The sequence below is a fragment of the Diceros bicornis genome, chromosome 23 (genome assembly GCF_020826845.1).
Source record: "Diceros bicornis minor isolate mBicDic1 chromosome 23, mDicBic1.mat.cur, whole genome shotgun sequence".
Classification (NCBI taxonomy): Eukaryota; Metazoa; Chordata; class Mammalia; order Perissodactyla; family Rhinocerotidae; genus Diceros; species Diceros bicornis.
The window spans coordinates 49,173,547-49,201,328 of record NC_080762.1 but is presented as its reverse complement, the minus strand read 5'-3'; the positions used below and the strand labels follow the sequence as shown (position 1 = coordinate 49,201,328).

Below are 27,782 nucleotides of genomic sequence, written 5' to 3'. Positions count from 1 at the left end.
GTTCCAAAATACACAATATTTTTAGTCTTCTCTTCCTGAGCTTTTATATGGGGACCTAAACTAAATTTGATAAATATTCGCTTATTGGCTTTGAATATTTCAAGCAGTGCTAGCAGACAACTTATTAACCTATGTACTTTAGCTCACTAGATAAGACTTATAAAATAGATTAGAGAAGGCTAGGTCATGTATCCAAGCTTTGGTCTATCTGCTGAACCTCTGCCATGGACTTGCAATAGATTGCCTGTCATTGTGCCAGGATTAGAAATTTTTGTAAGGAAAATTTCTGGCTTTGGAGGTGGCTCTGTTTGGAAGACAAAGTGAATGCCACAAAAAAAGCACATTAATAAACATTATTGAACTGTATTAAATTTAATTGATATTAATTGAATTTAGATGGTGGCTACAATAGCAACTGCTCCCATTTCTTGGCTGAATTTCAGTTTTGATTTAGAACCCAGTTTGGGCAAGGACTAGAGAAATGAAAAATCTTCAATGTCACCTTCAAAGTTGAATTAATTTACATAAGAAAAAGGGTATTAGATAATATTGCTAATGTAAATATTTATCACAATTTCCTTTGAAAAGACAATAATTTCAACCAAATAAGCCAGGTTCTTCTTTACACAACAAATTCATTGTTCTACCCTTTACTCTAGGTAGTTTCCAGCTTCCTTACAGTCAAATTTGACTCTTCAACCAAGAATTATTAGAATTTCCCGTGGACATCATTTAAAATATAGAAGTTATCTATAATGTTCCAATTTTTAGAATTATAAATGTCTGTATTCTCACCTCCATACTGAATAAATCACTAAGATTTATAGATTCTACATCTTATATATCTGTATAGGTTGTTTTCAACCTTTTTAAAGCTAATGTTTACTTTTTAAAACAAATATTTTTTAAAGCCCTCTCTTTATATTAAACGTAGCTTCACACGTAAATTTTAAAATATATATTATATTAACTACAAAATAAAGGAGAAATGAAAGAATAATTAAATATTAAATAATATGTAGGTAACAAATATTTGGGCATAACTATACTAGAAGATCTAATAAAGTGGTAATATACTTCTACCTACTTATAAACAGGCTAGGATTTAAGAGAAATTAGACCAATATTCAAATGAATATTGAAAATAACTTTTCTTTATATTAGATATTTTGAAATAAGAATCACTGTAAATGCAGTAACTACAAATGCAAACTGATACAGTTGGGTTGTAATGGAGATTCAAATAGTATGAGTGGCAGAGAGGTCAGAGATAAAATTTTGGTAAAGTTCCAAAGAAAACAATATATATTCGTCCCTCAGTGAACATTGTAGCTGCATTCCTGGAAAATTCAGTGTATATTAAAATCATACTACAAGTATTTGCAGTTTAAATGTAAAATGGAGTTGTTTCTAGGCTGAGGTGATTATAATCAGGTTTTTCATCTACAAGAATGTCTAGACGATATTTGAAAGTCATCTGGGAAGCAGGATAATTTTTCATTGCATGGTTTTGTCCATCTAATTAAAGGATGTCTGCTATCCCTGGCCTCTACACACTAAATGCCAGTAGCTTTCTGCAATCATTTTGACAACCAGAAAATGCCTCGGCAAATATCTAAAATGCCCACTAGGGGCAGTGCCACCCTACTGAGAACCACTGGCCTGTATAATGTTTCTGATTTGCCAGTATTTTACCACTGCTTTAGTGTGGCTCTCCATCATCTATCGCTTGGACCTCCCAACTTCTCTCCCTCTCCTTGGTCTTCTTTGCCTATAATTCACCCTTCAAACAGATAGCAAAGGTGATCTTCTAAAATGCACATCTGATCAAGTCACTCCCCTACTGAATACCTTCAGAGGCTCCCTGGCGCTATAGATGAAGTCAAACTTTTTAGAACGGAGGGCAGAACTCTGATCCCACCATATTTCAATCTGACCTTGTACCACTCCCTCCAGTGCGTGCTGTGTTCTTCCCCATGTAGTCTCTAGAACAGAACAAGTTCTCTGAGTCTTTTCACCAACTTGCTGATCTTTTGACTGGCAAGTTCCTACTAGTAATTCAAAATGCAATTCAGGCATTGCTTCCCCAATGAAACCTTCTCCAGACAGTCTCCCCACTCCACCCCTGACCCTTGCACTTACCATATGTTTTGTAAAAGTTAGATAGACTGCCTCCGCCACTAGAATGTGAGTTATCTGATGGCAGGGATTTTTATCCTATCTACATTTGCGTCCCAAGAATATCAAACAGGTGGAGGGCATACAGCAAGGTCTTAAAAAGTTAAACACTTTTAAAGTTGGACAATCCTGTAATGTTAGCTATTTGGAGAGTTCTGCAGATTACTGCATAATTGTTTTAATTTACCTTTCAATATTTTCTCATCCTTGAAGAATCACATATTTCCAGCCAGTTGAATCAATCCAATCTTTTAGCTTTTTCTTTCTTTAGTATTTATTTAATCTCCAACGTATTTTGAAACGTCTTTGTTATATTTTTCTTTTACTAGCTCCAATCCCCATTGTACCGATTCATGAGACAAATATGTCCTTTTTGACCCATTCCCTAGTTAATATTTTGCTTAATTTAGTTTATATATGTCAGACAAGAAGCCCATTTCTTTCTAAAGTGATTTGAAATCAGCTTATGAGAAGAGTTTTCTTTTTAATCATTAAGAATTTTTAAAAATTATTTTTCCATGAATGTATAAGTTTTTTTTTACCCAAATTGACCCTCAAGTTGATTGTTCTGGTTTTAAGTGTTGGTTCATCGTTTTTTGACCTATGTGCTTGATTATTTGATTTGTTTAGATATTTTCCAGATTTCAAACTGTTTACTTCTATTAACTCCTTTAATTTAAGACAGAGACTAAAGTTAACTAGTCTTAAATAATCTGGATATTTGTCCATCCTGGACCACATGGCTTCTCTTGCCAGTTCCCATGAGGTTGGCCATAATCATCTACCATTTTTTAACTTTATTTTATACTACATTATTCCTTGCCTTCCCAGGATTTAGCAGTAATATTTCCATAATTTTCTAATGACTTCTTTTGGGTCATTAGAAGAAATATGTTTCCTGTAGAAACAATCTGCTAAATAAATGATGGTGCAGAGACATTTTCCTGGAGGCTACAAAGTGACATATAGAAATACACTAAATTGGTTCTTCTCCATTAGGACATTCAGATCCTTCTTTTATTTCATTTTGGAATGGAAAAATAAATGGGGAAAAAAATGTGCTCTGAAATCCTTTGTCCTGCTTCAGAGCATGTAAATAGCATCATGCACAAAAAAATTTTCAAGCTGTCAGGAGTAAGGCAAGTATGATAATTTAGGATAATTAAATGCTTAAGACAATCAAAATAGAAGTGATCCTAGTAAGCTTTTCTCACTTGAAGGAAACTTCTTTAAAAAGTAGTTACGCATCTATGGAGCTGGCCTGGTGGTGTAGCAGTTAAGTTTGCCTGTTCCGCTTCGGAGGCCTGGGGTTCGCCGGTTCAGACCTACTCACCGCTCGTCAAGCCACGCTGGGGTGGTGTCCTACACAGAAGAACTAGAAGGACCTACAACTAGGATATAGAACTATATACCGGGGCTTTGGGGAGAAAAAAGAAAAAAGAGGAAGATTGACAATAGATGTTAGCTTAGGGCCAATCTTTCTCAAAGAAAACAAAAAAGCAGTCACCGATCTAAATGTCTTTCAATAAGGCAGTTAAAAAAATATGGTATAACAATCCACAGTATAGAATATTTTGCAGTCTTTAAAAAAGAAGAAAGCATACCTATGTATATGGACACAAAATGATATATGGTTGTTTTAAAATAAGAAAAAACATGAATAATACATATACTATGATCCCATTCACGTAAAAATAGCAGAAACAAAAGTAAAATATGTACAAAGAGGAGGAGATTGTAAAGATACACACATCAAACTGTATTCAATGTCCTGAATTGAAAGATTTTGTTTCTGGGTCTGTTTCTTCCACTAGGTTATGAGCTCCTTTGTTGCCAGATCAAATACAGGATGCCCAGCTAAATTAGAATTTCAGGTAAACAATGAATATTTTTTAGTATAAGTACATCCCAAATATTGCACGGGACATAATTATAGTACAAAATTATTCATTGTTTATCTGAAATTCAAATTTAACTGGGTGTCCTGTAGTTTTATCTGCTAAATCTGGCAACTCTAAGGAGACCTTAGACTATTCATCCTTGTACTCCAATCACATAGTTACAGAGATACTGTGGGTGCACAATAAATGGCGAGAGGGAGAGTAATTGAGAGCATAGTAATAACAGGCAATTATGCTAACTGTGTTACATACATTATCTCAATTCTCATGGAAATGCCTTAACATTTTATTAGTGGTCCTATTTCACAGATTAAGAAGCAGAAGTGTACAGTAAGTGGTGGAGCTAAAAATGCCCCCAAGTTTCTGGGTCCTGATTCAGCAGCCATAACCAACTGCCAGCTGCAGGGAGGTAGGGGGGGATAAGAAGGAGAGAGAGAACCAGGGGTGAGGCTCTGGTTCTGCCTAAGTGGAGAGAGCAGGACTTGGCAAAACTCTCCTAGAGGTGGAATGTAGGGTATATATGAGAAGCAGACAAATCTGGGCCTGGTCTCCACCTCCACCACTCATTCAAACAAGTTATATAATTTATTTTTGCTTCAATTTTCTCCTCTGTTAAAACCGGAGTGAGAGGACCTACCTGAGTACTGACATGAAGAATAAATGAGATAATTTCTGTAAAGTGATCAGCATGGGGCTTGGCAAGTAAAAGACACGTCAATGCTAGTTATTATAGCTCAGAGGCCCAGTTTTTTCATTTATAAAACAGAATAACAACACCAAGACAATAATACTAATGATATCTATATTGCCGAGTTGATTTAAGGGTCAGATAGGGACATATATATTATCTTTCTAAATTCTAAAGTGCTTCTCATTCTCCTTAACAGAGCAATTGCTCTTTAGATTAGAACCAGAATTAATATCATGCTAGAGCCTTACTAAATTTTTTCCTATGAGTAATTAATTTTGTTTTAAAAATTATCATACAATAAAATGGACTCTTTTTGGTGTACGAAGTTCTATGAATATTAACCCATGTATAGATTTATGTAACCACCACCACCACAGTCAGGATACAGAACACGACTATAGCTTTTGAGATTCTTTTTTCAAAGCGTTTCACATTTATGTTGCAAAACGCTTTTAAAAATAAGAAAAAGAGATTTAGAAAAACGTACTGAAGATGCTAATCAACAAAACTGGCTTTTTGCACAAATCTCTGAGTCTCTAACCCCTCCAGGCCTTGTCTGGGCCATTTTTGCTGTTGGCTCTGCAGACCATCTCTTTCCAAAAGTGATCAGGAATCTCCTTGAGAGGTGGGGCCTCTCTTCACACTAAAGGCACATGCCCCGGGCACACACTTCAGCATTTCTTATTTGATCCTTTTTATATTACTAGATTTTCATTTTCCCAACTGTTTTCTCTAATTGCCATTTTCTCTCTGATATGAAGAAGCCTGGAATAACCAGCACCTTCTCAGCCTGTCAGAGAAATTATTTGACTGGGACAAAGGGGACACAGTTACTGAGGGAGCTACGGTCGAGCTTTCAGGACCCCAAACCTCTCCGGCATCACAGATCCTCCCGGTGATCAATCCATCTGTCCCTTTCCCCAACTCCGTCCTCTCCACGTCCCCCGCCTGCCGGGCACTCCCCGAGGCGATGGACTTGAGGACCAAACTTCTGTTCTCCCAAGGCAGCCTCCCTCCCACCCCCCACTCGGTGAGCTCTCTCAGCTTAAGTGACTTGCACTGTCACACCGCTGCCACATCTGGCGAGCGAGGCAAGTCCGCTTTCCGGGTGACTCACGTCGTTGCTATTTGCCTTTTGTCTCCAGGATGCTTTGGCTGCCCTTTTCTTCCCTCTGCTTTTAATTTGGGGAGGGGAAAAGCTAATGAAGCAAGAATGAATCCCCTCTACACTAATCTTTTATTTTTCTTCTTAAAGTTGGCTCTCTCCCTTCACAAGTTCCGTAACTATCCAAGAAGTGTGGGGGCGGGAGAGGTGGGGACCCATTAATTACACCAAAATCCAAAGTTGGCAGGCTAAGGTATCACTTCGGTGGGAAGACTTTCTGAAGCTCCCTCGCAGCCTGCTGGGCGTTTTGCTGCTGCCGCTGTACATTTTCAGCTCATTTCTTTATGCTGCTGCTCCGCGGTGCTCTGTCAGTCACGCCTAAATCTATCTCGTTACTGCCATAGGTCCCCGAATCAGGGTGAATTCCACGAGATTCACCAGCGGTTCCGTTCCTGTGCAAGGTAAATACAGTATGCAAAATGAGGAACCACCAAAGGATGCCGGAGACGGGGGAGAGAAAGGGATTCCCTCACCTTTTCCAGCACATTCCTCGTTAATTTCCACCAAGAGGAGGCGCGCAGCGCAAATCCCCCAGTCTTCTTTCTTAAATCCCCCTACTGAGGGCTGCCAAGAGTGAGCCGCGCGGCCAGAGCAGTCGCTCCCGCAGGCCTGGCCCCCCCCCCCCCGGGTTGGTTTTTCCCAGCTGCGGAGGTTGGGCCAGGGGCTGGGGTGCGAGGAGAGTCGGCTCCCGCAGCGGGGAGCCGGGAGGTCGCCGCGACTCTGGCGAGACTCGGAGTTGTCTCGGGAGGTGGCGGGCGCGGAGGTGAGCGGTGGGGAGCAAGCGGTGAAGGCGAGAACCGGGAGGCGGCGCCAGGACTGCCCCCCATCCTCAGGCGGGAGAGTAGCGCAGGTCCCGGGTCCCCCCGCCGCTTTTTGCGCGGCCTCTCCCCTCCCCTTTGGAGATGACTTGGACTCCCTCTGGGGTCCGAGGGGCTGATGGGGACGCGGGCTGGGGTCGACAGCTGTAAGGTACTCCACTTCCTGCTAATCCGAGATAGTACAAAAAGAGATCAAAAGACTCCTGAAACCTGAAACTTCCCTCTCATCCTAACCTGGACCTGGAGGAGGGGTCCAGGCGGGGGCGGAGACCTCCGAAGGCAGATCGCCCGCGGAGGCGGTGGGGGAAGGAGATGGGAGAGAAAAGTTTGGTCGGAAAGGCGCTGGGGATTAAGCGAGGAGTTAGACGCGGGGGACTAGTCTGATCTGGAGAGGAGGGCGGGGGGCTGGAAGGGTATATATTTTGTGGGCCCGGGCAGAGGGAAGACTGTGCTCCGTGTCTCGGATCGCGCGCCCCTCTCCCGGGTAAGGATGTGCGTGGGACTGGGGGAGGCGAGGCCCGGACGGGCTTACGGAGGGAGGTCTTGGAGACAGAGTGGGGGCGACTTGGCTTGGAGAGGCCAGTGTCTGCACTCGGGGAGCTGCGGCCGCCGCCGCTCCTCATGCTTTTCTCCCGCTTGTCCCAGGTCGCGCAGCAGATCCAGCGTGAGGCGCCAACAAAAGACGCCAGGAGGTGCCACGCGGGGGCGGCGGCAGGAAGAGGAGCAGGAGGAGGAGCGCGCAGCCGAGCGTCCCGACCCGCCGTGCGTACTTTCTGGAGGGAAAGGGCGGGGGAATCGGCCCCGGGAGGGGGACGCCCGCTGGCGAGGGGTTAGCCAAGTTCCGGCTGCGGCGTTTCTCCTCGTTCCCACGAGAGGAAAGTTCTCTCCGGACTTTTCCGGCCGGCCCGCGCCCTCCGGGCCCAGCTCCCGAGCCTTCGGAGCGGGCGCCGTCCCAGCCCCGCTCCGGGGAGACCCGTGCCGCGATGCCTGGGGGGTGCTCCCGCGGCCCCGCCGCCGGGGACGGGCGGCTGCGGCTGGCGCGGCTGGCGCTGGTCCTCCTGGGCTGGGTCTCCTCGTCCTCGCTCACCTCCTCGGCGTCCTCCTTCACCTCCTCGGCGTCGTCCCTGGCCTCCGCCGTGTCCGCCCAGCCCCCGCTGCCGGACCAGTGCCCCCCGCCGTGCGAGTGCTCCGAGGCGGCGCGCACCGTCAAGTGCGTTAATCGCGACCTGACCGAGGTGCCCGCGGACCTGCCCCCCTACGTGCGCAACCTCTTTCTCACCGGCAACCAGCTGGCTGTGCTCCCCGCCGGCGCTTTCGCCCGCCGGCCGCCGCTGGCCGAGCTGGCGGCGCTCAACCTCAGCGGCAGCCTCCTGAAGGAGGTGCGCGCCGGCGCCTTCGAGCATCTGCCCAGCCTGCGCCAGCTCGACCTCAGCCACAACCCGCTGGCCCATCTCAGCCCCTTCGCTTTCTCGGGCAGCAACGCCAGCGTCTCGGCCCCTAGCCCCCTGCTGGAACTGATGCTGAACCACATCGTGCCCCCTGATGAGGATCTGAAGAACCGGAGCTTGGAGGGTATGGTGGCGGCGGCCCTGCGAGCGGGCCATGCGCTGCGCGGGCTGCGCCGCCTGGAGCTGGCCAGCAACAACTTCCTCTACCTGCCCCGGGACCCACTGGCCCGACTGCCTGGCCTCAGGCACCTGGACTTGCACAACAACTCGCTGGTGAGCTTGACCCACGTGTCCTTCCGCAACCTGACACACTTAGAAAGCCTCCACCTTGAGGACAACGCCCTCAAGGTCCTTCACAACAGCACCCTGGCCGAGTTGCAAGGCCTGCCTCACGTCAGGGTCTTCCTGGACAGCAATCCCTGGGTCTGCGACTGCCACATGGCAGACATGGTGGCCTGGCTCAAGGAGACAGAGGTAGTGCAGGGCAAAGCCAGGCTCACCTGTGCATTCCCGGAAAAAATGAGGAATCGGGTCCTCTTGGAACTCAACAGCTCCGACCTGGACTGTGATCCTATCCTTCCTCCATCCTTGCAGACTTCTTATGTCTTCCTAGGTATTGTTTTAGCCCTGATAGGTGCCATTTTCCTACTGGTTTTGTATTTGAACCGCAAGGGGATAAAAAAGTGGATGCATAACATCAGAGACGCCTGCAGGGATCACATGGAAGGGTATCATTACAGATATGAAATCAATGCGGACCCCAGGTTAACAAACCTCAGTTCTAATTCGGATGTCTGAGAAACACTCGAGGACAGAACAAGGACACTATGCATGAGATGTAGACCTCCGCTTTCTCCCGTCCTAGGCTCGCGCCACCTCCACCCTCCACTGCAGACACCACTGACCTTGACTGAAAATCGGGAAGGGAGTTTACTCCCTTGTTACGTACAGTTCTGGGTGTGCTCTGTTAATGTAAGATGATGAAAAACTGTGCATAGGGTTTTACCCTCTTCCTTTGCTTGGAACTCCTCAACACGTGTGGAGGGATTTTTCAACTTTCAGCATGAACATGGACTGCTGGCTGTCTGTTTCTCTTAGTACAGTTCAAGGTGTAGCCAGTGTACCCACACAGATAGCATTCAACAAAAGCTGCCTCAACGTTTTTGAGAAAAATACTTTATTCATAAATATCAGTTTTATTCTCATGTACCTAAATTGTGGAGAAAATGATTGTATTCCATAAACTGCCTGCAGACTTAGCAAGCTCTTCAAAGTAACTCCGTAGTACACGGGAGCACCTGCATCCAAGAGCATGCTTACATTTTACTGTTCTGCGTATTACAAAAAATAACTTGCAACTTCAGATTACTTCTTTGACAAAGTAAATTACTTTTTTGAGTGCAGTTTATATGAAACTATAATGAAGTTTTTTAATAAACTGCATTGATATCCAACAGACTAAATTGTTAAAAAAAATTCAATAAAGATTCCTGAAAGAATTACAGTTGTGTTAAGCTTGCTATTTGAAAAAAGGATTAGGGATAGTGATATTGAATGATCTTGGTTCAGTGATAATTAAAGTATAGCTGAGAATGAAACGGGAGCAATGTCTTATATAAATAGACTTTGGAGATAGTTTTGAGATGGTGGATCCTTTTAGGATTTAAATAGAGAATTTGAATATTTGTGTGAATAGATTTCTCATGGTCCCAAAGTTAATGCTATTCATGAAACAATTTTGTAAGAGCATTATAAAGTTGGTAAGAGGGAAGAGTTCTGTATGATAAATAGTTTGCAGTTTAGGGGTTTTTCTAGACTAATTAAGTTGTTAGGATAGAACAAAATTATTTGCTTAATAAAACTCTCTGTACAAAGTTGTTCTGTGGGTCTTTAGAGCAGACTCTCCAAACAAATATAATGCAAGTAAATGTATGAAAATGAAATGTCTTAAAAACATAGAATATTCTAAAATAAATTTTCAAATAAATTAAAAAAATTGTCTAAGATCATAATGTAAATTGGAACTTAGATTTTCTTGAGAGTATTTTCTTTTTTTTTTTTTTGGTGAGGAAGATCAGCCCTGAGCTAACATCCGTGCTAATCCTCCTCTTTTTGCTGAGGAAGACCGGCTCTGAGCTAACATCTATCGCCATCTTTTTGCTGAGGAAGACGGGCTCTGAGCTAACATCTATCGCCAATCCTCCTCCTTTTTTTTCCCCCCCAAGCCCCAGTAGATAGTTGTATGTCATAGTTGCACATCTTTCTAGTTGCTGTATGTGGGATGCTGCCTCAGCATGGCCGGAGAAGCGGTGCGTCAGTGCGCACCCGGGATGCAAACCTGGGCCGCCAGTAGCGGAGCACGCTCACTTAATTGCTAAGCCACGGGCCAGCCCCTTGAGAGTATTTTTTAAAAAACATTTAAAATGGAACATACATGGTAGATAGTTTGAGACCCTGTTAAAGTGTTTAAAAAATTGTCATGATAGGATATGAATTTCAGGAAATAACCATAGATAAATGTCTTCGTCCATAAACACATGTCTCAACTAATCTTAGGTTCTTATGTTCAGTTCAGTATTTAAGAATTTGGGGATATTTTGATTTTAGCTAACCTCTATGTTAGTATATACACCTTTGTGAAGAATAAATCACATTTATGTGTACGTAAAAGCAATTGGTTAATCAGTTGATATTATTAATAATAGACTTTTTTTGCAAGTTTGTTACTTGCCAATTAAGCTTAAAAGTAAATTCTATTAATCTCCAACTATTATATAAGATGACTTTAATTTAGCCATTATTGCTTAATTAACTTGCATCAGTAAGTCTTAGGGCCTTGTTTCCCTTTAAATTGATTATGTTATGCAGTGTTTTATATTTGAAATGAAATTCATGTTTCCATATTTTTAAAAATGAAATAGGATTAGATAGTATTTTAGGTTCTACAAATCTTTGCTTATTTCTTCTTTGAATTAAATTCAGAAGTTTTCAAAATATGGCTAAAAATATATGAACCTCTTCCTTGTTTAGATTAGACTATGTAGTCGGAATAGGCAGTTTTAATTTTCATGTCTCATATTATGAAATATTATAGTATTCATTATTTACAGTTATACTTCAGATCCTATAATTACCTGAGAAAAGGTTAAATATATGTACTTAATATTCCATTAAACGTTATAAGTGTTCACCAGGCATTCATAAACTGGCTGGCTGCCATCATTTCATAAGAATGATGGAGATATTAGTCTGACAAATATAGTAAAAACATCTAATAAATAAGAGCACATCATCTTAGAAACTGCTGATGAACTTTTATTGGTAGGTCTGCTGATATTGTAGAAAACAAATTTAATATTTATAGAGTGTGTGTTCAGAAGAGTTATGTCTTCTTCATCCTGTAATAATCTAACCATTAAAAACTGAGCTTTATGTAGGATCCAGGAGAGCAGGAGATTGATTAGTCCAGCTTATCTCATCATCAACTCACTGAAGCAGACTCTGTGATAACGTGAAGCTGAGTTTTCGCCTCTTAGGTGGATGGCTTTTTTCAAGTTATGATTTCTTGTTTCTTTTTCATCCCCTTCCTTCTTCCTTTTTTGAGGAATTGAGCTTCCCAATTTGCCGCTGCTCTCTTTTCTATCACATCCCTCCTTGCTATTCTCCAATACGTGGCAATAGAACTTTCTTAAAAAATATTACTGTTTGAAAACAGTTGCTCTTGTGCAGTCATACTACTCTAAGCTTATAAGGCATTCCGAGTGCCTTGGAAGACAGGTGCTATATAAATCCAATAAGTGTAAGGGAATATAGGAGAAATGAAGTAAAAAGTATCATCACTTTAAGTGTACTTGTTTTAAACACTGTTCCTTAGTACCATTATGCATTATTGATCCTAGAAACCTACAAGTAATCCATTTTTTAAAATCTATTTTGGTTGGCAATATACTTTACTACTCAGCTTAACAAAGGTCTTGGCAGAAAACGCCCTTCATTTATCCTTTACAAGTTTCATTTGAAGAAAGTTAGAAAAATACTTAAAAATTTAAGCACTTGATAAATCCTTCAATTTAAAAAGCCATTAAAATGTCCAATAAATTTCTATTTAAAGTGGCAAGGTTTTAGGATAATACAGCTGTTTGACCCTGAATTGTATCTCCCCCTTTTCAATAACTATTCGGTGTGCCCCATTAATATATGTGTCATCAATTTTGCTGCCATGTGTGATTCAATGGTGACCTATAAGGCACACTTGTACCTTACAGCTGATAGATTGTTTTTACAAAGTAAGGAGACTTTGAAGCATGTTTGATAAAATTTTTTAAAGAAAAAAAGAAGCTACATAAATTGATACTATCAATAATAGGCAAGATTTTCTTTTTTTTTTTCCCAGAGGTGGAGAAAGGCTTGGTTGAAATAAATGAGCAAGTCACAAATGGTAAATCCTTTTAAAATATCTTGATTGGCAGCAAATGTGGATTTTGCGCACCTCGGTATTTAATTAGAAATAACGTCTTTGTTTTGTGTCTTTTTAATTAAAGCAGAAGCAAAAAAAAAGCTTCAAATGAACCACGATTGTTTCCTGAGGGATTCGGTTTTACTCTGTCCCTTGTGGCCTAATGTCCTGGTAGAGGGCTTACTTACCTTCTTGAGGACATTGGAGACTTTGCAGCCCTAGCTTGGGAGTCTTTCATATCACTTTTGTTTTCCATTTAAATTTTTCTCCAAAGCCTACACTAAAAGAGATACCAAGAGGATTTGCAAGGTTAAAAACCATTTGGCACATGCTTTCTTCCTGCTCCAAACCCCATCCAGTCACCCAGCCCTCAGAGAGCAGCACCAAGGGAAGACAGATGTTTATTAGACGAGAGTCAGGTTTCACTTGTACACTGTGCAAGGCTTTTTCACAGGAAAGGAGAGGGAAGGGAGGAAATTATATTTCCAGATAATATATGAGAAATAACTTAATATGTTTTTAAAATCGGTAATACTGCAGTGCTGTACTAGAAATAGTTAGTTTAAGAAAGTATATTCTGTGCTGTCCTGGTGATCCTGCCTTCTTTTACATGGAGAAAACCAGCTCCTTGAAGATGTTTGGTACAGTTATTTTTCCGTTCTTGTCCTTAGAAGTGTTTGATTCAAAAATGCAGGCTGGTTATATTTTGTGTTTTATCTTAAAACAGTTTAGCAGCTCTATCTTTGTCATGGGTTGAAAAACCCAAGATTTTAAAAAAATATTTAATGTGTGATTTATATAATTTTGACAAGAATAAAAATTCTTAGTGTTTCAAAATTGGAAGGGCTTTTAGAAGTGTCAAGCCCAGTTTCCCGTTTTACCAATGAAGAAACAGAATTGTAACATTTCATTGTGTTACATAATGACAACCAGGACTAGATCTCAGGGTTCTAGACTCCCCCTCTAGTGCTCTTTTTGCCACATGATGGCATTACTAATTACCTACTTTGAGACCTGTGAAATTCCCATGTCTAATTATTGTGAGTTTGTTTTATTGTTTTTGCTTTGCACTCAAACATTCAGTATGTTTCAGTTTGCTCTATATTTCACTTCCAGTATGTTAAAAATTATTATGCTTTAGAATCCTAAATATGCCTAAAAATGTTACAAATAATTTTGTCATCTTATTACTATAGAGCTCCTCTGAGTCTATATTATGATAAGAAGTATTTTGGAAATTTAATGGTGATATTTCTTTTGAAAAGGAAAATAAAACTGGAAAGCTGTGCTAGCTTGTGTAGTTCTATCTTAAAAAATGAGTTAGCTCAGCTGGTGAGAACACTAAACAAATGAGACCAAGTTCATGGTCACGAAGTCAGTCAGTCACCAGGTGAGACAGTCAGCTTTGCATGCTCTGCTGTGCTCTCCTGGCCCGTGCTCCAGGTGCGTGCTACCACCAGTCCTCTGAGGGCTGAGATCAAACAGGGAATTGAAATCAATGCAAATCCATTGGCACTTTGGAAAACCAGTGGACTGACTGGCCATCCCCTGGCAGCCCTACCCCTGATGTGCCAGTTTACTGTCTTTACATTCGCAGGACCAAACACAACAGTCTATGTCCTCACGTGTAGTATGTATGCCACAGGTCACAACAGCTTTCTCATTTATGTGAATTTTGAGAAAAATCTATTATGGGTGCCTTTTAATGTATCACCTAGGAAATTAATTAGGTTTGCTTTGCTATTTAAAATGAAAATGTGGTTTAAGATTCAGGATCATCATTACTATATCACAAACTTGTATGTAAATGTTTATAAAAACAAATGCTGTTTATGTTTAGCTGACATTTTATGATAATAGGATTTATTTGTGGTTCACCGTTTAACTTGGTAAATGTCAGGATATGTTTGTTTTCAAGGAAGCAAACACTTAAAATATGACCAGCTATAATACTTTTTGTGAAAAGTAAATATTTAATAATGTGTTTTAAAGAACCTGAGGATGTTATCAAAATAGGCTTTTTCTAAATGGAAGTTTATAGATTTTCCCATTCCCCTTCCCTCCACAGTCCTATTTCTACTACGTTTTTTCTTCCCCCAAAGAGAACCATGATACGTAACGCTTCAAGGTGATACTTGCACACAGGAGAATTGGACTGATGGAAACATTAGGTAGGGCAGTTGGCAAATATATATTTCTCTGTATGATACAGTTTCTCTCAGTTTTACAATACAGTTAGTAAATTACTTTCGAAGAATACATGATCTTTCAATTAGACACGTTTTGTGGTAATTCTTATAGATCATGGCAAACTCATGACTATTAAACGTTTAAAAGACATATTTTTAAATTAACTCATGTTTCTTGTAGATAATTTAAAAATACAGGGAGGAAAAGCACCATGAATAATCCTATCACTAAGGAAAAAGTGTCTTAATATTGAGATAAACTGCCTTGTTTGTATCACATTGTATCTTGCCTTTTCACTTATGTTGTGAACATTCCCCAATATCACTAAAAGCTATTTTAATATCTGGCTTTAAAGTACTGCAAACAGTCACATATTTTACATAGATAGGACGTTTTTTGCAATTTTAACTAATGCTCTAATGAGCATTGTTGTACCTATGTTGTCCCTGTGTTTCTACATCTCCCATTTTTCCCTTAAAGTAGATCCTTGAAGGAAAAATATTGTATCAGAGGGTATAATCTCTTTTTTCTAACCTCTAAAAATATCTTTGATGTCTATTTAAGTTAGGAATATTAAATGTAGACCAGCATAGTTCGCTGTATGTTTTAAGAGTCTCAATCAAACTTTTTACAGAGTACTGAATCGTCTGTTTTGAACAGAAAGAACCTTTGATTAAGTTGCTAATTAACCTGTCACTTTTATGTGTGTATGTGAGAGGAAGATGGGCCCTGAGCTAACATCTGTTGCCAATCTTTCTCTTTTTGCTTGAGGAAGATTGTTGCTGAGCTAACATCCTTGCCAATCTTCCTCTGTTTTATGTGAGTGATGCTGCCACAGCATGGCTTGATGAGTGGTACATACATCCGTGCCTGGGATCCCAACCCATGAACCCCGGGCTGCCGAAGCAGAGAGCGCAAACTTAACCACTACACCACCAGGCTGGCCCCAGCTTGTCACTGTTTTTAATCCACAAATGTCTGCTCTCTGTTAAAATAACAAAACTAGAGGATAGATAAGCCCAAAACCCAGTTATAAGAGTGAGTGTGTGTGTGTGAGTGTGTGTTCCTTGTTGCAGGGTTGGGAGAGGCAGTGTGGGGTGTGGAGGAACATCTAGGAAATTATTTTAACCAAGTATAAGTTAGCAAGCAGTTTTCAAGACAAAGCTGTGTCTGCCTGAATTCTGCTCTCTTTTTAGATGATTTGCGTGTGTATATGTAGAATTAATTTAGATCCCATGCATGTGATATAATTGTGCTAATTTTACCATTAATTTGCTTTAAAATTTCAGTGAAGTCCTATGAGCCATTTATTCAGTTCATCCAATAGAAATTTATTAAGTGCTTTCTATATACCAGACAATGTTGTTGCACTGGATTAAAAAAAGAGCTTCTGACATAAAATTGTTTCTGATCCAGTAGAGAGGATAAGTAATGACAATAGCTAACATTTTACTGAGTGCTTAGTATGAGTCAGACACTAGGCAAAACCCTTCACATGTGATATCTTATTTCTTCTCATTTGAAGAGGAAATTGAGGCTGAGAGAGGACAAGTGACTTGCCCAGGGACAAGTAGGTAACAAGGATCCAGTGTGGGACTCTTTCTTCCGTTTGCTTCCAGGACTCATGCTCTCAACCCCTGAGCTTTAGGAGCAATAAGATGTGAAGGGCTTTTTGATGGGGTAGAACATGATAAAGCACTACCAGAAATTCAAACAGTGTGATGTGGGGTTCAAAGCAGGCAGAGAGCATATCTGGCTAGAAGATTCAGAAAGGGGTTCCTGGAGGGGTTAGCTTTTAAGATGATCTTGAAGAAGAGGCAAATAGAGATGGTGGGTCGAAGAGAAAACTCAGGACAGAGGGAACAGCAGAAGCAAAGAGAATGAAGGCAATTAAAGACCAAGTGTGTTCTGGGAATGCAACATTTGAAGCATTATGTTTATAAAGGAGAATAGTAGAGAGTGAGACTAGAAAGACAAATCTGTAGTCATGATAAATAGTTGCTATTTAATTCAGTGGATAGTAGGGGAGCTAATGGGGTCTCTGAGCAGGGGAGTGATATGCATAGCTGTGGTTGTCCCCCAGAGGGTGAGATCAACACCCCCTCCCCAAACTGGTTTGAATATCAAGACTAATGACACCACACATGCATCAGAGGGTATGAAAAGGTTTATTACTCCCATAATGGGATTTTCTGGGAGAGCAGGGCTAGGCTTTGTTTTTCATTGTGATTAGGTGTGGAGCCAGAGTGAGGGTTTGGGTTTTCATGGTTTTTAACTCCCCAGAAGGTGCCAAGGAATGAAGCTCGTGAGCCTTCTTAAGGACTTGCCCAGGTGTGGGGCTAAAGGCGGGGATGTCAGTACACAGACATCACAAATGGAATCAGACTCAATTATGATTCACCACTGATGTCTGATTGATGACTGAAATGTGCTACGTCTCATTGAATTGATTTTGAACTTGTTTAAGTAAGCCATTATGGCTCTCTATGAGACTTACAGCATGACGCCATTAAGGGAGGTGAAAGTTCCATTGAATGCCTTGTTCAAGAGTCTGTGGTGTGTATTTTGAGAAGTGAAATGCATGCCTTGGTCATTTGGTCACCACAATGTCTGGAACTCTGAAGGGGATAAGAAGTGTCTTGATGAGACCTTTCATTTTGGCTTTAGTATGAGCAGATATGTGTGGCCTTGATTTATATTTTGGGTATCTGTGAGGCAAGAAATTCCTACAGTTTTTCAGGCCAAAGGAGGTGACCTTGGATAAGGAGTTGCTGTTGTTGCCATTGGTCAGACTAAGTGGCGAGATGATTGGTAATGCCCCAAGATTTTGTAAAAATATGCACATTGGACCAATTTTTGGTCAAGCATCTTTTGTTGCTAAGATGACTGCATGAAGTTTGGCCAGTTGTGCTGACCCGTGAGTCTTGTCCTTGATCAGAGTTGTCCTGGTTAGGGGATGGATAGCAGCAGCGTGCTAGAGGGCTCCATGACACATTATGGTGACCTTACCATGGGTAAATGTTCTTTTTTGATGACTCAGTTCATCCTGAGTAATCACACACACACTCTCCAGGTGGCCAGTGGGTCTGGAAGAGGGTTGCCTTTCTTAGCACCGTTGCATCTGGTAATGGACTGAGGACAGGGGAAGCCAATACCTCCTGCGGGTGGGATATGCCAGAAGGCCTAGGTTTGGCTCTATCCTGTAAGTAACATTTCCATTTTAATAAGGAGGCCTCTGTGACTGTGTCACATCTGCTGGGTGCTGCCTCAGTGCTCCAAGGCATAAAGGGGAGCTGGGTGTGGAGAGTAATGGGCTCAGGGCCTGTGAGGGCCACTGTTTCTAGAAAGGCCCACTATGTAGCCAGAAGTTGATGTTCACATGGAGTGTAGCATGGGGCTGAGTAGGGCAGTTTCTTGTATCAGAAGCTCATGGGCATTATGGCCATCATAGGTGGTCCAGAGACTCTAGAAGGCATGAGAGGAGGTTGCTAAAGCCTCTACAGTGAAGAAGTCTCTGGAAAGCATTAATGAGAGTGCCTAATGTAGTGCACTTTGGACAGATTCTAGAGCCTGTTGTTGGAGGGGACCTATTCAGGTCAGGCCAATTTGCAAGTAAGAGCATAAGTGAACTTAAGTAAAATTTGTAAATGAGTAATATGTTGCCTCTAGAACCCAAAAAATCTGAAAAGATGTTGGATTTATTTTAATGTTGTGGGTGCTGAGAGGGTCAGTGATTGTTTTCTGAGTGTCAGGGATGGAGCAGCCCTTGACTGACAAAATAATTGCTAGGAATTTAGCTGAGGCCTCAAACTTTTTGTGGAGCAATGGCCCATCCCTTTTGGTGAGCTCCTGTGTGAGTATTTGCATGTCTTGAATGAATGTGTCATGTGAATCTCAGAAGAGGAGGATATCATCAATGTAGGATCATACCTGTGTTCCTGGAGAAAGGTAGATGTGGTGAAGATCTTGCCTGCGGGGATTGTGTGGTAGGGCAGGGCTGTTGAGATACCCCATGGATAGCCAGGTAAAGGTGTATTGTGTCCCCTCAAACGTGAAGGCAAATTGTGGCTCAGAGGCTGTTGAAATTGAAATTTAATGAAACATATTTGCCAAATGTGTAATGGCAAAGTATTTTCCAGTTGCTGATTGGATAGAGTCAGTAATTTCAATAATGTTGGGTACAAGGGCCTTAATTGCGGGTACCATGGCATTAAGGTTGTGATAATCTGCTGTTAGATGCCATTCATATTTTATCAAGTTTGAGCATTGGCCAAATTGGGCAATTAAGAGGAAAGCAGCAAGAATAATGGCTCCTTCCTTTTATAGGTCTTATATGGTGGGTCATAATTCCTGTAGGCCTTGTTTTAATCTATATTGGGCTGTGTTAACTATTTTAGCTGTTAGGGGAAGGTTCATGGGATTCCATTCTGTTAGACCAATTGTAAGTGCCAAAGACTTAATTTTATTTCAGTTTATTACTTGTTGGATCAAAGCATCCGTGCCCACTATGGGATATTTTAGGTCAATGGGCCCCATGATCATGGGAAATTTAGGCAAGACGGTAGTTCTGATGGTGAAGGTGAGGCATCCCTATTTGTCAGTGACTCTTCTAAGAGTATAGGGAATGCCTTGTTTGAATTTATTGGGATCCCAAGCTATAATTGTAACTTGGGCACCAGTATTGATTAAGGCCATGAAGGCCAATTGGTGTGTCTTAGCTGATGTTAAAATTAATTTAGAACCTATGTTGTAGAGACACAAAAACCAATCACTGTCCTATTGTATAAATTATTTTAGTATATTTTGGATTTATAATTGGGTCAAATTGCCATACACTGTTTCAGTTTCTGATTCCTGCCCCTGTATCAAAGTCCCTCCCACCTCTACGTGGTGGTTACTGGATATGCTTTAGGAGGTTTTTTCTACTCTGCTCATATTTATGGGTTCCTTCCTATAGAGAGTCCCAACTATGTGTTGTCAGGATTAGGGGCCTCTACCATCGTAATTGTTGCTTTATTGGGTTTAGGAACCCTGGGCTTAAGTTAGTTTTGAAATAACTCTGTGGCATGTTGTTAAATGTGTGCACTCAATAGGATAGAGTATTTTTCAGTCCATTTGACAGTTATCCAGTAGGGTGATGGCATCCTCTGGCCCTTTAGGAGGCTGCTTTTCATAATGTTCTGTGCCTTATGGGGGTGCCATGTATGTTTTTCTTTATAGCCCTGATGATCAGGATTTTTTTTGGTGACAGAATCATAGATGGCAATAGAACCAGAGACATTTTAGGCAAAGGGTCCTAGTGAGCCATCTGTTTTTAGGAACATGGACCCCAGCATGCCACATAGTGAAGACTCTTCCTGATGGGCTTACATATTGCACAGAGTATCAGTCTTTCTCCTGAGTGCTCTAGAATGGGTCCAATGCCTGGTTGATACACACAACCAGTGGTCACAGGGTAACAGTCCCCCTGAGCCTAGCGTGAGTTGCAGTTTAAGCTGGAATTGAGACATACGATTCAGTCTAAGACATACTGATAGGTCTAGGCTGAGACACATGACCCAGGACCACTTTAAGGAACCCCCCCACCCCCCAGTCCCATAATTCTCTACCTAAACCCCAATTATCGAAACTTCCGATTTAGGTTAACTCTATAAACAGAGGACTCAGCAGATGCAGCACTGCCACAGCACAACCAGAGCACAAGCTTGACAGCAGGCAGCAGCACAGCTCCAAGTGCATGCTCCCCAGCAGGTGTCAGAGCCAGTGAGCAAGCCAAGAGTGAGAGAAGAAAGACCCCTTCAAAGGTGGTCATCAACTAGACCACACTGCTGGCTGCATCAATCAATTTTTGGTGGAGGGCAGGATCAACCTCTCCACCGCAAATTGTTTTGGATTTTAAGATTGATGACACCACACACACACCCCAGGAGAGTATGAAAAAGTTATTACTCACATAATGAGACTTTCTGGAGAGAGCAGGGCAGATATCCAAGTTGGACTAGAATGGCTTAAGCAAAGAGAGTGGCTCTGATTTTCACTCGAGTTAGGGGATGGGGCCAGGGTGAGGGTTCCCAGGGTTTGTTTGGTTTGAACTCCCTCTCCCCACCCCCGCCCCATGCTGAGGGAGGGAGTGCTAGAGCCTTCTTACTGGTTTGCCTAGAGGTGGGGCAAGACAGAAAGAGGGAGACGGGGGACTTCAAAGGAGCAGAGATCAAACATTAAAAATAGAGTCAGACTCTTTATGACCCTTTTGCTCCAGGAAGACTAATCTGGCAGTGATGAAGGGAGAGACAGGAGACAAGTGACTATGTCAGTAGTTAAGGTAAGATTGGTTTTTAACTCACAGATTAAAAAAGAAAAGCTCCCCTGGTCAAGTCTAAAGATGCTGCCACTACTTAGCAGGCCAGTTGGCTTTGACCTCTGAGTGAATGAGTGGAGGAGATTGGCTGCATCTAACAGCCAGAGTGTTCCATATCTCTCCCTTCTTTTTTCCTTCCGTCCTTTGATAGATGTTCTAATGAAAAATGAATTCACCAGAGAGATTGCGCAAATAAATCTGAAATCTTAACAATTTAATACTGGCTAATCAATTTAAATGTCGGGTGGTATCACATTCTAATAGTCCTTAGAATATATTGATCACATATAGGTAGGGTACTTTTAAATTAGCTTTATACTACATACTGCAGAGACATTTCATATTACTTAAGGAGGTGCTTTTTATTTAATAAGTGACATATTTCATAAATCCTTATGTCATATTAATATGCTCCAGTACCATTCTAAGTGCTCTATTAATATTAAGTGATTTTGTCCTCATGATGGGACAGTGTGGTAGGGACTGTTTCATAGGTGAGGAAACCGAGGCACAATGGAGGTTAAATAACCTGCCCAACTTCACACAGCTAGTAAGTGGTAGAGCTTGGATTTGAACTCGGGATCTTAGAATTTGAATCTGGCTCCAGAGTCCACATCTTAACCACTGTGCTATATTGCTTCTCACATGTACCCTGATAACCACAATGCTATATATTCTTAGACAAATTAAAAACAAACAAACAAACAAATATATATATATAACAGGTTTCTCTTTAACAAGTATGGTATATGGGATTATGGGATAAGTGACCCAAATAATTTGACTTCACTTTTAAAGTCTTTAGTTTCTCATTTTTTGATGTTAAACTATAATATAAACACAAAATCACTACATTTCAATGGTATTTAATGTATGTGAAGAAATAGTAATAAAATAATATAAGGCCTTAAATAAGTTATTGTGTATGGAAAATAGCACGATAAGAATTGCACTTGCAAAGCCTAAATGAAAAAAAAATCACAATAGCTTAAAAAAGAAACACTTTCTTTAAAAGAGTAGTATTGGTATTTTACTTTCAGTATCTAAATGGGTTCATAGATTTCCTTTGTGACTTTACATGATCAGTTTTATGCTATTAGATGCATCCATTTTTGGTAAATGTTTTCCACAAAGTGAAACTTAGTTTTGAACATCGGTATAGTAAGACCAACGTAGATAAATCAGACATCTCAAGTCTTCTCTTGAATGTTTTGACTGTAATTATCTGATCTGAGGTCTGCATTTATCATTTGAATAAAATGGTTGTGAAATTCTCCCTGTTAGAGTTTAGAATAATTTGTCATGTCTTTTCAGCTTAATCTTGGCTGGACACTTGCCCTCTGGTTGGAGAGGCTGAGAACAAGCACTCCTGTCCTTTTTGTGTGTCTGCCAGGGTGTTAATCCCAGTGTCCTTCCCAAGGCCCAGCTTTAGGGATTCCTCCGCTACCCATGTGAACTGTTCCTGACGTGTACTGCAATAAAGATATTTTTCAAATAACCTGCATCTTCATGTACAAACTAGCTTTTTATTATTTTAACTGACTTTATTGGTCATATCAGCAAAATCACCACTCAGTCCAAATAAACAACTTTTTTGACTAACTTGACCTTTAGAATAACACACAAAATGCATTTTTAGATTGACTTGACTTTTTCCCCTATACTTGACTGTTCTGCTTGTGCAGGTTGCCACAGCATTAGTCCGCAGGTCTTTGGTAAGAGATGTAGCAGTGTAAATAAAAACCAAAAACCGTTAAGTCAGATTTTTCCACGTGTTTCATCTACTCCTTGGTTGGAGGTAAGTTGCTTTGGCATTAGGAAGATCTGACTCAATTCTATGGCTCTGTGGTAGGAAAAATGTTATGTAAATAAACACAATCAGCAGTATTGATGTTTAGGATATTTGACAATTTGTTACTGTCCTTTATTTTGCTTGAGAAACTTGATCTGCAGCCAGCATTTTGCCAACAGAACTGAGTGCAGAGAGTCAATGGTACTTGACTAGACGGAACTAGTCTTCGCCAATCTTCAAGTTGAGTTGAATTCCAATTGAGGCTTGATTCAAGAGGACTTTCCTACTGACAATGGCTTCTGGAGTCCCTAACCGGCTCCAAAGACTCTGGCAGTACTATAGTCTCTAGTGGAGACCATGCACATTAATCTGGATTAGGTTCAGCTGTGAGTGGTGGAAAACTCATCAGAGGTAAGTTTCTCTCTCTTAAATGTTCGTAGATTTGAAGTCCGGGAGTGGTATGGCAGCCTTGCTCTACGAAATCCTCAGGAACTCAGGATGCTTCTAGTTCATTGCTGCCCCGTCCCTAGTAGGCTGCCCTAATCCTTTTGGTCTCAGTTGGCTTGAGTCTGGGATCCCTTTAGGATGAGCCCTTGGAAGTCTTACTTCATTCAGTAGCAAGGGGACAAGTTTTGAGAAAATAGCACATTGGCCAGGATGCTTTTTTTTTGGTCAATAGAGGGGATAAACTCAGCCTCTCTAAATTTTTAATTTTGTTTCTGACTATTATCCATGTAGTTTGCTTATTGAAAAGCGGAGTTTGTATTAATTACAAATATGGTGAAAACCCTAAGTTTCCTTTTCGGCTATGTGTCTTTTTCCCCTTGTAGCTAAAATGAATCATCTAACTGTAGTTTAAATTAGTGAGGTTTTCAGTTCAGGAAATATTTATTCAACACTTTCTAAGGGTCAAGGACTATGCCAGAGGACATGGGGAATAAAAGATGAAGAAGATAGAGCAGATACATTCTCATAGTGGACATTAGGCAAGCATACAGATAACTATAATACAAAGCAAAACGTGAATATAAAAGGCAAAACCAAAAGAGAGATTACTTTGACTGGATGACTCAGAGAAGGCTTCATGGAGTCAATGTCCTTGGGTCTGGGCTTTGGAGGACTAGAGGCAACTGTTGGTTGCCCACGTAACAGCCATCCCCATCCCCCTCATTCTCCTCCTGTATAGTACAGCCCACCTCCCATTTTGGAGGTTGAAAATGCAAGATGCTTTTATTTCTCCCCTTCTTTGAAGCTAGAAAATGGGCATGGATGATTCCTATCAATTAGCACGTTAGTAGAGGTATGCCAAAGGCATACTAATAAAGGTTTTCCTCCTCTTAAAAAAAGGTATATGAGAGGAACTCTTTTCCCCTTCCCTTCTGACATAGGATATGATGCCTGGAGTAGTGGCAGCTATCTTGTGACTATAAGGAAACAAGCCTGAAGACAATGGCCAGCATGCTGAAGACAGCAAAGTAGAATGATAGAAAGCACACGGCTCCTTCCATCTCAGGACTTCTTGTTACGTAAGGTAATAAGTGTCAGTAGTCTTTAAGGCATAGTTAGTTGAATATTCTGTTATAGGAAGCTCTAAGCATCCTGGCAGAGTAGGATTTTTCCAGGCAGTTTGGGGTTTCAGATGGGGATGGGGTGAGGAGAAGTGGTGTTGCAGAAGGAATATTCCAATCAATAGAAACAGTGTGAACAAAAGTGTGGAACGGAAAACCTCAGGTTATATTAGGGAAAGAGCAAATGGTTTGGTTTGGTTGGAGCAGAGAAGAGATGATGGCAAGTAGTGGGAGATAACTGGTAAGATAGTTTGGGACAAGGTCATGGAAGACTTTGTAGCCAGACTTAAGAGTTTAGAATTTATTCAGTAGAAAATGGTGAGCAGTTGAAGGTTTTTGAGTAGGGAGAACTATAATCAAAACTATGCTTTCTGTTTGGAAGAATATCTTCTTTTATATATCTATGTATATATATACTTTCTCGTGGTTACACTTCTCTCCTTTTGAATTTTCTCTATCCTGTCATCAAGAACATACAATTTGCAAAGTCAAAAAGAGCGGCAGACTATTACGCATTTTATACCACTGCTGGTTGAACTTGACATAACTGCTTAACAAATTTAATTGCATAAAGTAGTTTCCCTCTGATTAACTGACTCTCACTTAAGCATCTCTACAATGACAAGATTTGATATTATGGACAGTTTGCAGATGAGAAGAACCCTCATCAGAGATGCTCATTCTCTTTTACTATGCAATTATTTTGTAGTTTTACCAAGGGTTGAAGCAATTTTTTGTTATTTTTAAAATAAAAGTTTTTTCTTTACAAAATAATAAGTTCTTTATTATTAAACATTTGGGAAATGCAAAAAGTTGAGAACAAGAATTAACATAGTTCCCTTATCCTCAGACCATTATTGTCCTTTAAGTTTTTTTTCCTGAAACTAATTTATTTTTAAAGGATTGAAGATGATGCATTAAAATATTTAAATTTAAGTAGAAAACATGTAATTGGCACATGTAAGTGAGCCAAATAAATCTAATTTCATGATTTGACAGTAAAACGTTTTCTCACAGCTCTAAATTATCATTTAAATAATGAGTTCTTTAGGATGTAAGCTTATTATGCATTAGGAGTTTTCGTTTATTTCAGGAAGTGAAGGCAGATTATGGCAGAGTACACAGAGCAGTTGCCCTTCCTCTGTAAAAACTGAGCAAACTCTTAGTTTTGTTTCGGACTTCCAGAAAGACGATCACAATCCAGTAGAGGTTACTCTTGTTCTGAACAAAGCTTTTTACAATTTTGCCGGAAGATTTACAGCATAATTCTCTTATCATGAATTCTGAAAATACTGCTTACGAGGCACGAAGTATTTGATAAATGATCGCAAAATAATAAACTTGGCCCATTTAAATAATATTATACCAGACAAAACTAGCTGTTGCTGTTATATTTGTCATCAAGAATTATTCTTTTATTCTGTAACTTGTGATTTGTTTATTATGCGTTGTTGGGACGATTTTAACAAACCTCCAATTGCATGGGGGGCTTTCTAGAAAAAAATTTAGGGTAACATTAAAAGTCTGTTATACTCATTATACTGAATTGATTTAAATATAAAAATCATTTTTGGCTTAACTTTCATAATTAGTTCTAAACATTTTAAAACTCATATCTCCTTTATAAGAAATGTGTGTGGCTGTGTTTCGGGTCAGCGCCTCTCAGACTGGAGTGTGCACACACATCATCTAGAGTGCTTGTCAGAATGCAGTTTCTGATTCAGAAGGTCTGGGTGGTGGCTGAGATTCTGCGTTGCCAACAGCCTGTGTGCTGAGGCTGCTGGTCCACTGACTACACTTTGAATAACAAGGTTTTAGAGAAACAGGAAAAAAAATTGCTTCTGTTACCAAACTAGAAAATGTACTTTGAAAACTATCTGATAGATCAATTTAATTACATGTAAATTGGTCATGAAATGCTGTGATCAGGTAAGTCCATCATTCAATACTAAACTGTTCACAACTGCAAAAATGCATGAGATTTTAACTCAGTTCCATTTTCTAAAATGTTTTTTCTTCTGTGCATTGAATAACTCCACAGCCCTGTCGTTCTTATACAAGTTTGAACTAGAGTCCAGGCAGCAGACATCAAACATCAAATACAAGTTCATATTTTGGATTTGTGTTTGTAAGGAAACTTGGAATGAGTCTTTTCCAAGTCTTGAAACATTTAAATGCAGTCATTTTCATTAATTACTCTTCACGAGTAATTAATGCTCTATTTGGAGTTTCATGTGAGCTCGTGTCTTTCAAATGCTGGATTTGTGTTTGAAACCATTTTGCAGACATTCAGGCTAGTCACTGGCCTTTCATAAACACTCCTGAAGCGGGAAGGGGAGACGTTTAAGCAGAACTAATCCTGTAACTAATAACACATGAGATGTTCATTATATGGAGGTTGTGGTTTTGTGTTTTTTTTAATGTTGAACTCTGGGCATTTAACAGAAAACTTCTATTTCTGCAAAGCAGGTTTTTTTTCTACCCCTTGAGTAAAATCTTATACAAGTAAAGGTTAAGAGAAGTAAATATTTATCTCACTGGTTACAAACAGAGAATTTTAACAAGTTAGGAGCAGACTCCTCCGGCCCATTGTGTTGCCTCCAGAGGATGGTCCAGGGTCCCAGACCTGGGGGCAGGGCTTATCCCGTAGGGCTCCTTTCCTGTCTGCCAACCAGAACGGAGCCCTGGAGGCAGCTCCTGAGGGATGAGAGCCAGATGTAAATTAGCTTTTTTTTTAAGAACTGGCAGTTTTCTCTGCCTTATCTGTGGATGTCAGCAAACTACTCATTAAATATATTTCTGTCAAAGTTTATTTGTCATATTTCATGTTCTTTAAAGATCATGTCTGAGGTCAGCGATGAGCACCACAAATCTTAACTGGAAGTGATCCCTTTATTATAAGCCACAAGAATGCCAGACTCTGATAAGTCGGTTACTGGCCTACAGAGATTTTCATTTCACTTGGAATTCTCAGATTTTCATTGTTTCCTCATTAACACGTAGACCTCAGTTTCTATGGTGGGAAAATTCCCTAATAAGAGTAATTAAATATAAATAAAACAAAATAACAGTAATTAAAAATAAACTTCCAAGAAAGAAAGAACAGAAATGCAGTTATACAATGAGCCGCCCAACTTAAAAAGAGATATCAGTATCTAAGATATACGGTGTCAGATATGCAATTGACTGCTCATTAAATAACAGAGCATTTAATAAT

General features: G+C 40.5%; 1 protein-coding gene across 3 annotated transcripts; it reads left to right on the top strand.

Annotated features, from left to right (window-relative positions):
• Positions 1-6,615: 6,615 nt before the first annotated feature.
• Positions 6,616-10,182, top strand: TPBG (trophoblast glycoprotein). Of its 3 annotated transcripts, none has more exons than XM_058566707.1 (2): positions 6,616-6,698; positions 7,399-10,182. In XM_058566707.1, exon 2 carries the CDS (start codon positions 7,737-7,739, stop codon positions 8,997-8,999), a length of 1,263 nt encoding a protein of 420 aa, XP_058422690.1. In that variant the 5' UTR covers positions 6,616-6,698; positions 7,399-7,736; the 3' UTR covers positions 9,000-10,182. The 3 variants fall into 3 exon arrangements, with proteins under 3 accessions (XP_058422690.1, XP_058422691.1, XP_058422689.1); XM_058566708.1 differs by lacking the exon at positions 6,616-6,698 and adding an exon at positions 6,744-6,904; XM_058566706.1 differs by lacking the exon at positions 6,616-6,698 and adding an exon at positions 7,175-7,237.
• The last annotated feature ends 17,600 nt before the right edge of the window (positions 10,183-27,782 follow it).